Here is a 10,941-nt window from a genome sequence, read left to right as displayed (position 1 = left end):
TTCGATTTGGTTTTAAATTGTTAATCGCTATGGCAGCTTTCCTGATTTATCATTCTTAAACCCATGGATAAAACTAGGACCTCTACAGATCCTATATCTACCCCCTTGTGGCTAGAGTTGGCATTGTCAGTGGTGATTTCCTTCCAGGACACAGAAATGTTAGAGTTCACTAATATTTACACACAGGAGCAATAAGCGTGCAGTTAATCAAGTGCAGACATTTATTCGTTGCAGCTTTCTCTGTGCTTGTAGTGCACATTAACAATATTCATTTTTTCACATTGCACAGAATTTTGGTCCAAAACACTCAGGTCTCCGCTTAAAAATTACAAATAAAAATCCAATCATTCTCTCAGTTGATTAAAAAGTACACATTACAAACATTTCAAAATCAAACTAATGTTAAATAATAAATAATTCAAGTGGATTAATCATGGTTTAGGCATTGGAGGAAGACATGTTAAGATCCTGTCATTAATAACTTTGTATTGCTGGTCCCTATTTGGCAAAGGAAGAACATTTTCTGGATTTTTTGCTACACTAAATGCAGAGTGAGAGCGCAGGGAATATTAAAATCTATAAAATACATAAAGAGATAGCAGCTCAAGAAGAAGAATGTTTACATATAACGCCTTTAGTTTATTTTAGTAGGTCCAAACTTAATATTCGGTGACAGTAACCAAGTACTGCATAATTTTCTGTGCAAATGCGCTCAAGGAAGCCGAGAGGGGTCCTTATGTTGTACCTATGTGAGTGACCTGCGCCCACTCTGAGGTCCATGGCATTAGTTTGAACTGTCCTGGGATGGGCACTAGGGCAGGTAACTAGTGTTGTAGCTGAAGGATGCCAAATGCATCTGGTTTCGTAGTCTCTGGACGTCCAAATCCTGGAAGTACTCGTCCTCATCGTTCTCCAGGATGATCTTCTGCAGCTCTCGGATTTCTCGCTCCATTCGACCACGCAGCTCCCGTTTCATCTTCAGTAGAGCCTGCAACAAAAAGTGCTTTAATATGACCTCCGTTCACAGATAAAAATGTATTTTGTAATAGGGCTGAAGGATTTCAGAAAAATGTATTTTGTAATAGGGCTGAAGGATTTCAGGAAAACATAAGTTGTGTTTTTATTTCCTTCTGACAATCAAGCAATTTATGTTGCAAAAAGTTCATATTTTAGAGGAGTATTACTCTGCTTTAACTGCCCCGACAGAGGACCTGCTGAGCCTCACTGATGAGTCCTGTTAAGAAGCACTGACACCTTTGAGTTATTCTATTATTGTATGTTAACAGCTCAATATGATAAATACAGTTGCACTGATTCATTGAACACAGAGTAACATTCACATGACTAAAATATGAAAGATATAAAACAAGAACAAGCAATTACGGTTTGATTGCAATATAAGTGTACAGTTTTTCTGTCCTGCATTGTGACACGTCTTTGTAGCAAAATAAAAAAAAATATTTTCAAAAAGATCAGTTCTACAACAATTGAAATGAAGTCCTTTCACAAAGACCACAATATTTTCGTGCAGCGCTTTTAAGTTGAGACATTTGCACCTGCTCTGAGGTGTGAAAAATTCTAATAGATGACTCAATATGTCTTTAGTTCTAGTTTAATAATTATGTCCCGTCTTAAAGAACATCTTTTTAACAATCAGAATGGTATTTTTTCCAAGGAAATTCAACTGTCATGCCACAGGACATAAAACTGGAGGATGTTCCAAGTTTTTCAGAAATTAAATTATTGGCCTATAAAATGTTCTGATGTCGTCTGAAACTCAGCAATGTGTCAAAGCACCAATTTGTTAACTTTTAGGACTTTACCTTTTCTTGCGCTTTTTTCCGAATCTGGATATCTTGCCTCTCTTGAGCAAGTTTTTCAGCCAGTAACGAAAACTTAAAAAAAAAAGAAGAAATTGGTACTACACAATCCACAAACACTGCACACGTTGCATCTGCGTTAATGACATTTGTCCTACTTGGTCTTTGTAGTAGTTTTCCATAGATGTGATGAAGTCTTCGTGGCGCTTTTGGTGCTCCAGCTGCTGCTCTCGGGCATACGCTCTCTGCTCTATCAAACGATCCTTCTGTACTGACAAACCCTCCTCGAAAAGCTGTCGAAACATCTGGACAGACACACAAATAATGTAAATACCTTGACTAAAAGCACAGGCCTTAAAACAGATTGTCTTACCCTCTCCTCCTTGGTGCGTGCCCTCATCAGACGTGCCCGGTGCTGGACGTGGTATTCGTTGTGGTATTTCTTGGCCCGTGCGATCTGCTGCCTCTGTTCTCTTAATTTGCTCTGAGTCAACTTCTGCTGCTGGATTCGCTCTTTAAATTCCCGCTACATAATAAAATACATTTGTAATGAGTTGGTAAATTTAGATCAGGACTTTTTTTTACCCCATACACTGGAAAAAACGAAGTAGCTGATTTCAGTTCACTGTGTGCAGCACTTTAGAAAACACTTTTGTTTGTAAATGCGCTATAGCGGAAAAGGGGATTGGATAAATTTGTACTAAATTGGCTGGAAAATGACCCAACAAAGTAACTCAAGACTAAGCATGGGACAATATTGAAATCTGCCATCACAATAATCATGGCCAAAATAACTTCGATTAATGATAACATCACAATTATTATTAAAGTTGCTGACAAAATGTTAGATATGAATAATTGTAATTTTAATATTATGACTAGGTTCCATATTTAGACTGTTATATTATTATACTTCGTCTTAAGTGAAAACAACACTGATCTAGAAGAAATCATCAGGGAGAAGTAGCTTTTTCTGCACATTCTGGTGATATAATGACGATTATCTTGTTGTCTATGTTGGTGATTATCATGATTATATAAAATATCCCACAAACGATTATTGTCAAGCCTTTTCATCATGATAAACTAGATATTATTGTTTATTGTCCCATCCCTACTCAAGACTCCAGAACACTATGCTCAAATACTTAGTTTTCTGGGGAATAGTATTGTTGAACTATATTCCAAGTTGTATTTAGTACAGCGTGTGATTTACCAGTCTCCTGCTGTGATCCTGTTCTTTGCGATTTATCTCCACCAACAGATTGTACTTTCTGTGCGCTTCTTCCAACTAAGAGACAGAAAAGAAGTGAGCATGTACACAGGAGTTGATGAGAAATGAAAGGTTTGGAGACGGCCCTTGTACCTGCTCAGAGAGTTTGTTGCGCCGTTGGCTCCTTGACGATGACATGGAGTGAAGTCTGTCCACCTGCCGCATCTGCTCCTCCCACATTTGCCTCAACACACGGGAGGAGATGTGAAGGTGGGGCAACTCCTCAGCGAGCACCGGCAGCAAATCATTGTCCTTCACTTTCACTGAACACCAAAAATGTACTTCAAATTAGTCCAACAAGACAAATATCTCAACTTTTTTCTGTTTAAAGAGGAGTTATTATGCTACTATTGCTATTATTCTACCATGTTGTAATGTTCCCTCATCAAAAAAATGCCTGAACAGGTGTCAGCCATGCGTGTTTGAGTAATTTAGTGATCTCTCCTGGGCCCTATGCAAACTCTCCTTAGCTGTGAGATTCTGTGCAATGCTCATCCCACAGGCCTTTGTCACCCACGCTCCCACATGACATATCTCCATAAATATATCAAATCAGGATATAAAAGTAGATATAGTAACATCTTAAGGCAATACAAATCTGGTAGACTGAGGTCTCATCAAGATTGTGATGTTCTTCAAATATGTTGTATTTAAATTCCCACAAGTAATTTAACTTTCAATTGTTTAAATCCAGCATAGTTTGAAGCTCTTTATTGCCATTTATTTTGTGAAAATGATCTAGGAGTGTGCCAGCAAAAGTTATCAATTTTTTTGTACCTGTCTCACAGTCTTTATGCAGTGCAAACTTAAAATCTGCCCAAAATGTTGAAATTTCCTATTCACAAAATTTGCTCCAATTTGCACATACAAAGGCAAATTTTCCTCAATCTTGTAAACTTACACGATGGAGCTTTCCGGACTGTGTCGTGCAGCTTTCGGCCTGTGGAGGGAACAGTTTTTCGAGGTGATCTCTGTTGAGGTTTCGGTTTCATTGGAGTTTGTTTGTGGACTTTGGAGGCATCCTTCAGGATAGTCTCCCTGTACTCCCGCTCCTTCAAAGACACAATAGAGTAGTTCAGTAGCAGTTTATTTCTTAACCATCACAAGATCAGAGCTAATTTTAAATATAAAAGGACCTATTGTACATTTTTTGTGCTTGTTTTTATACTCGTCTTTTTTGTCCCTGTACTCGTTCTAAAAATCTTGCAGCTTTATGTTATCAATGTCCTGCAATAATCTTTAATAGATTTGTGTTAGTCTGGAGCACTGTGTGATTCTGCTGGCTTCAACTCTCCAATCTTTGTCACTTCCTGCTTTGACTGCTGCAGTAGCTTGCTTTATGGTTCACCTTCCAAACTCCTCAATAGACTCCAGTACATCCAAAACTCTACTGCCTCCACACCCGCACCATCAACCCGGTCCTCAGAAATCTCCACTGGCTCCCCATCCCCCAGCGAATCCAATTCAAGCTCCTCACCATCGTGCACAAGTCCCTCGATAACCTGGCCCCCATCTACCTCTCTGAGCTCTACCACCACCACACACCCATGCTCTCCGATCAGCTGATACCAACCACCTGTCTCCCCCCACCAGGACTAAACATAAGATCTGGGAGGACAGGGCCGTCTCCGCTGCTCTACACCTACAACTACTACAACTAAAAAGGCGCTAAATATGGAAAACATTAAGACTAAAAAATTAAACTATTCATTTTACACAACATGATGTCAGGTAATAATAATAATAATACAGGGTCACCGTTATCATCCAGGGAGTCACATTGTTACTAAAAACAATAGCCTACTACTATTCCATAGACTTGATTCTCTGTTGTGGTGCATTTTGGCTCAAGAGAGACAAAAAACTATAAGGAAACAACTGCATGACATTATCCCTTACAGCTGCGTGCAAGGTTAAAATTTCAAACCAAAACCTGTTCCTGACTCATGGTTTGAAATCAGGTACAGGCCCTTCCACTCCCGTCTGCTACAATTGATTTATAATAATGAGAATAATGATAATACATAACATCATACAAAAAAGTAATATCAATAATGAAAAAGTACTCACAGCTTCCAGAGCTCGGAGGCGCGCCCTGTCAAGCTCTACCCTCTCTTTATCTTCATACCTTTCCAATTCTTCTTGGTACAACTTGTCCAGCAGGTACTGTGAAATATTGAGTTATGAACGAGAGCTCAATCTCCTGGAGTCAAAATCTTTACGGCTTTCTTCTTACCTTGCGTAATTTCCGTTGGGACAGTCTGTGAGTTGGTCTCCCTCCTTTTGACTGATCTGTGAGGTTGCTTTGTCGCCCGTCATCTACAAAAAACGAGTCCTCCACAGGCTCCCTTTGAGGTGGGCGCAGTGGAGAAGGGGAGCTGGTCGTCTGACTGCACTCCGGCTTTGGGTCAGGTAAATCTATGAGTACAGATATTTTAATACTGTGCTCAAAACACACACTTTTGTTTATTACACCTGGCAAATCTTAACTGAATAACAATCATTTTTTGACCATATCGGTGAAGAGATTTATGGCCATTTAGGAAGCTGCCTTTATTTCTGCCAGAATTCTTTTGATAAATGCACTTTCATAAGAATAACCTCAAAAAATCTTTTAAGCCTGAACCTGGGTGTTGCTGAGACGATGAAATACGCTCCATGGGATTGTCGTGCAAATGGCGGTCCTCCCTTCTGACCTCACTTGACTCCCCGGGTTCACAGAGGACTCGCTTAAGCATCTACAAAAAAAAGCATGTTAGTTACATTTGACAAACACTATGCAACAAAACCCTGTCATTTCACAACCTGATCCAGCTCTTCAAGACGATGGGAAAGATTCTCAGAAATGTTATGCAACTCCTCTTCTGTTTTCTTGTTTCTTTGCCTGCGAGAGGACAAAGGCTCTACATCCTCCTTTTCCTGGCTTATAAAAAGAAAAAAAACAAGTAATTAACACAATTAATCAATTTTAAAAAGCTAAAATTTTTATAAGGTATTTACTTTGTTCTCTGTCTGTGACCAGTGCGCCTGCTCCGTGTTTGTTGATTGTAGGCAGTGTCCAATTTGTCCTCCTCTGCGTCTGAGGGGGAAGAGTCTGTGGCTCCCGTCTCATCTTGTAAAGTAAGGAAGAGCACATCTGGCTGGGTGCGAAATAAAACTTTCCTGGGACCTCCATTTTTGAGCTAAAGGTTAAGAGAAAAAGATCAGACCAAATAAAAGAGACTATGATTTTTGTATTACAGAGCATACCTCAAGTGTTTCTTTGTCGAGGTCTGTGTTATTACTGTTTTGGCGAGATAAAGATCTTTCACTTAAAGCTGCAAACAAAATTACAGATATGAAAAAGTATTGAGAAGAATGACTGAAATATCTTTGTATATTCTACATTGCCATGTACCAACCAGGTGAATGGATTAAAGAGGGATGGTCCAATCTTCTGTCAAGTACTGTCTCTGGAAACTGAGATTAAAAAAAAAAAAAAATAGAAGATTCAGAAAGAAAAACATTGAATTGCTAAATTAGACATCAAATAATATCCATTTGAAAAGAGTTTAATCATGTTCATTGGTGCAGAGGTCGTCTCTGTGTCACAACAATACAATGTTTCGTGTACACAGAGCGGATTAGGTTACGTTCATACACAGGCTTGTATCTGCTTTTTTTGTATGCAGTAACAGAGACCGACTCTGACCATTTTGTGTCAGCACTATTCTTCAACTGTTTTTTTTTTGTTAGTATCAGCCGCCATTTTCTTTTCATGCCTACTCACCTTTGTAATTGAATCCAGCAATACAATCAAAGTTAAGTTTAGTGTAGTTTGCTTGCTACCTGTGCAGTGGTTTGGTCTGCTCCCTCCTCTGCACTTGCCGTGTGGAGACCAACAGACTCAGGGTGAAGGGTGTGGCTCTGGCTCTGGCTCGGCGGTCGGAGGGGTACAGCCGAGGGGATGGCTTCAGATTGTGGATGAAAAGGTGGGCATGCTGAAGGATGCTCTTCTGAAGTATGAACACCATCTAAAAGAAAAATAAATGCATCTTAAAGATGATTAAAATGTAATACAATGTGTGTATGAATGAACAAGGTATGTTGTATCAGAGGCCCTCTAAGTCAAATGACCTCACCGTTTATGGCCACATCCTCAGGGTTTGGGGAATGATGTGAGTGGATACTGCTCTGGGCCCCAGACCTGCTCAAAACACAGAGGGCATGTTATTTGGCTAATTGCATGAATGCATAAATAAGGAATAAACATTGTTGTATAAAACAAGACATTAGTTGTATTGACTTTTACAATCCTTATTAAGGTTACTGCATATTATAGAACCCTTTTTATTGGGTTGCAAGGCCTATGTAAATATGATCAACAGGTGTACGCAGATAACACTATAATACATTTAATTTAGAGCAGAATAATATGGACCATATAATATAAAAGGCTGTTTTACAAATGTTTACTGAGGGTTTAACCCTGGCATGTCCAAAATCCAACCCGCTGGCCAATCACGACCTTCTGTGTCATTTTATGTGGCGGTCTTATATATAGTTTGCATTATTAATGGGCACCAGGCAATGCCCTCGCCAAAAAATCTGAGCTTAAGACAGCTTTTATTGTCATTGTCATTTTTTACAACATTGAATACTACTCAATAGGTGTGTGGCTTCTGTTGAGCAAGCCGGTGGTCATTAAGTACTGATAAATGTGACTGTTAGAATAAATATCTGTCTTAGCCATTTTGTATAACCCCTGCTATAGTTTATTATTGTAAAGACGTCATGGAAGATAAGACTGAGCACAGCTGTCAGACTCAGATATGTCAAGACAAATACATGAGATACCAATTTATCTAATAACAAAATAGGACAAAAGCTACTGATAGGGATGATGTCATGAAGGATGCTCTTCGCAGTCTGACTGGACTGTGCAATGTGCCCAGAGACCTGACTGGCCTGTGCGCCAACAAAGAGGCACCAAGTCTAAACTACTGTAGCCTTCCACTGTGTGAAAATGTTGACACAGACTCCTCCTTTAAGCAGAGTATTGCTTTCTTCTATTTGATTAAGTCAATTCTCTGGACTTTATTTCTGTATCAAGTGTATTCTTCATCTAGGCAGAAACTAACACAAAAGGAAAAGGCTGTTTACAGCGACATGACCATGACGTCAGTGAATAAAAAATACAATTTTGTGAGGGCCATAAGTTCCAAAATAAATAGAGCAGCAGTATTTTTTGCAGATTTTAACATCAACCGTGTTTGCCTAATTTGTCAAGAGACTGTTGGGGTGTGAAAAGACATTATAAGACAAACAATGCTCCCGGATTGTCAGCCCCCTGGACAGGGCTGGTTCGCTAAAGTCTGGACGCCACTGGTTTGTCAGAATTAGAAACACAAATTTAATTTTAAATGTTTACACTTTTGCATATAAGGCATGGCAACATTTCCACTATTAATAAACAAAGCATGTTTATTGTAAAGAGTACAAAAAACATGTGAGCTTCCTATTTATAGCACAATACCATTTCAGTGGTGTTGTACCATTTGTGGATGAAACTTACTCTGCACTGGAGGACACAGAGGCTCCCTCCGGTTCAGGCTCCTTCTCTTCGTTCTGAATGTCCTCATTTGGACTGTTGTTTGGCTCTTTTAAGAAAACAAACAATCAAAACAAAATATCACAACTGTTCAATTACGGCAAACTCAGCATCAGCTAACTAATGACCTAATCTAATTTAATCTTTTTTTTCCCCCAAACCTTGTTTGGTCAAAACCGCATTTATGGCCACCAAGCAGTAATTGAAATTGCAAGTTTTTTCTTAAGTTTGACAAAAGGCCATTCCCTTTTAGGCAAACAGACTGGTCTTTTATAAGTCTGCACACACTCTTTTCACTCAAAGCTGACTTGGTTTAGCTCCCATTGTATTTATCCTGGGGCTAGGAAACAAGCCAAGAAATAAATCATGTGAAAATAAACAAGCCAGTGTATACATTACATGCATACACATAAAAGCTTCAAACCAAATGCTTTTCTGACAGAATTACCTGTACAACACAGTAAAAGGCAATTACACAGTTTGACCATAAAAATACAAATCTCACCACTGTTTTGTGACTCTTCACTAGTGTCCTCATTCAGATACTCCAGCAAACCATCAAATATTTCCAAGAGATTTTTGATGGATTCTTTGTCGCCTCTGACGACATTTTCTCCTGCAAACATGAACACAATCTCAATTATTACCCTGTGTTACGTTTAAGCAAAGAAAATGAGAAACAATGTTTTACCTGTGATGTGCGAAAGGCTGATTTGTAGATAATCCAAGGACAAAGAGTCGATCACAGACTGAACATTATGAATGTCATCCTCTTGGCAGCGAGGAGCTGCGACATAATCTTTAAAACAACAATCACACATAAAGGTGATTTATACAATTAACAAATGTATATTTCATATGTTTGTAATGGAGTTTCGTGGCAACAACAAGCCAGCAGCAACTACAGTCTCATGGGCTGATATAATGTGATTGAACACATTCCTGACATACTAAGCTCCACATTAAGGCAAGTGCCAGAGTTAAACTTAAATTAAAGTTTCATTACATTTGTGTTAGTAATTCAAACATTATACATTATCAGTCTCACCTGGAACTTTCTCTCCCAAGATACTTTCATACAGAGTGATAAAAACACTTGCATCACAGTCTGTCAGTTTTCTCAGCCTCAGGTTCAGGTGACATTTGCTGAGGAGTTCATTTGCCACATCGACACAGTCTGTAAGAGTTATATATCAAAATAATATGTCAAATGATTACATTTTATAAATTAAGATAATCAAATCTGCCACTAATATTGTTTATTGATAAAACATTTTCACAATGGTGATGTATTTCTTCTATGTTTTCATTTACATCGTTTATATATATATGTTTTTGTATTTTTTTTAAGTATTGTTAAAGTATATTAACTGTATGTCGTAGCTTGTCTCCAGGAGAAATAAGGAATCATTATCGCAAATTGCTACAAACTTCATAAAAACACAGATGTGGCCAGCAGTCGCGTATTAATTATCTTTCTAAATCTAAATATCATTATAAATACACGCAGAGTTTATAAACATTAGAGTAGGAGGACGCTGCTAGCGCTACCATTGAATGCTACGTGTCGTTAGCTTCTCCTTCACAGCGGCGGTTCTTACCTCTCTCAAACTCCTGGCTTCCCATCAAACTGCTCTCAACAAGAGGCAAAGGAATTTTTAAATAAATCTATTAGCTCCTGTATTAGGTCTCCTGAAACGCAAAGCCTGATCAAAACTGTTTCACGGGCCCAGTTTTGTGTTTTTTACAGTTACAAGAAGCAGGAACTTCTCGCTTCTCGTTTGAAACAGAACTGTCCTCTGATTGGCTGCGACCGTTCTGTGTTTCCGGAAGTGACTTTGTATGTTTCTATACCACCCTCTACTGGGCATTAACAACACTGCAGTTTACCAGGACTGGAACCAGGACTGGAACCAGGACTGGGACCAGGACTGGGACCAGGACTGGGACCAGGACTGGGACCAGGACTGGGACCAGGACTGGGACCAGGACTGGGACCAGGACTGGAGCCAGGGCTGGAGCCAGGGCTGGAACCAGGACTGGAACCAGGGCTGGAGCCAGGGCTGGAGCCAGGGCTGGAGCCAGGACTGGAACCAGGGCTGGAACCAGGACCAGGGCTCATCCCAGCCACTTCTTTACAGTTTCTGTTTGTAGGCTAGGTCTATTGTGACCTACAAATAGAAACTGTTTCTTGTTCATATCTTAATTTACGGACAAAATGGCGAAAAACTAAAATACCAGGATCATGTAGTGTGGAA

At 39.3% G+C, this 10,941-nt stretch overlaps 1 protein-coding gene across 2 annotated transcripts; it reads right to left on the bottom strand.

The window, feature by feature from the left end:
• Nucleotides 1-203: 203 nt before the first annotated feature.
• Nucleotides 204-10,508, bottom strand: LOC117376895 (centrosomal protein of 95 kDa-like). Of its 2 annotated transcripts, none has more exons than XM_055227743.1 (21): nucleotides 10,285-10,508; nucleotides 9,732-9,860; nucleotides 9,375-9,482; nucleotides 9,189-9,299; nucleotides 8,648-8,732; nucleotides 7,215-7,279; nucleotides 6,922-7,106; nucleotides 6,495-6,552; nucleotides 6,343-6,410; nucleotides 6,094-6,275; nucleotides 5,896-6,016; nucleotides 5,720-5,831; nucleotides 5,330-5,511; nucleotides 5,164-5,259; nucleotides 3,995-4,145; nucleotides 3,187-3,356; nucleotides 3,037-3,111; nucleotides 2,194-2,346; nucleotides 1,979-2,125; nucleotides 1,824-1,895; nucleotides 204-988 (listed from the first exon to the last, which is right to left on the bottom strand). In XM_055227743.1, exons 1-21 carry the CDS (start codon nucleotides 10,307-10,309, stop codon nucleotides 812-814), a joined length of 2,472 nt encoding a protein of 823 aa, XP_055083718.1. In that variant the 5' UTR covers nucleotides 10,310-10,508; the 3' UTR covers nucleotides 204-811. The 2 variants fall into 2 exon arrangements, with proteins under 2 accessions (XP_055083718.1, XP_033829332.1); XM_033973441.2 differs by having other exon boundaries at nucleotides 5,899-6,016.
• Nucleotides 10,509-10,941: the final 433 nt, after the last annotated feature.

The sequence above is a fragment of the Periophthalmus magnuspinnatus genome, chromosome 1, assembly GCF_009829125.3.
Source record: "Periophthalmus magnuspinnatus isolate fPerMag1 chromosome 1, fPerMag1.2.pri, whole genome shotgun sequence".
Classification (NCBI taxonomy): Eukaryota; Metazoa; Chordata; class Actinopteri; order Gobiiformes; family Gobiidae; genus Periophthalmus; species Periophthalmus magnuspinnatus.
The sequence above is the reverse complement of the archived record's forward strand: the minus strand, read 5'-3'. Positions and strand labels throughout refer to the sequence as shown.

What these genes read in the sequence shown, in the direction of transcription:
- LOC117376895 (XM_055227743.1), bottom strand. Translation starts at nt 10,309, where the DNA reads ATGGGAAGCCAGGAGTTTGAGAGAG. An exon ending in TTGAAGAGCTGGATCAGGTT is followed by an intron (nt 5,832 to 5,895) that starts GTGAAATGACAG and finishes TTTTTTTTGTAG; the next exon opens with ATGCTTAAGCGAGTCCTCTG. An exon ending in AAAACTACTACAAAGACCAA is followed by an intron (nt 1,896 to 1,978) that starts GTAGGACAAATG and finishes TTTTTTTTTAAG; the next exon opens with TTTTCGTTACTGGCTGAAAA.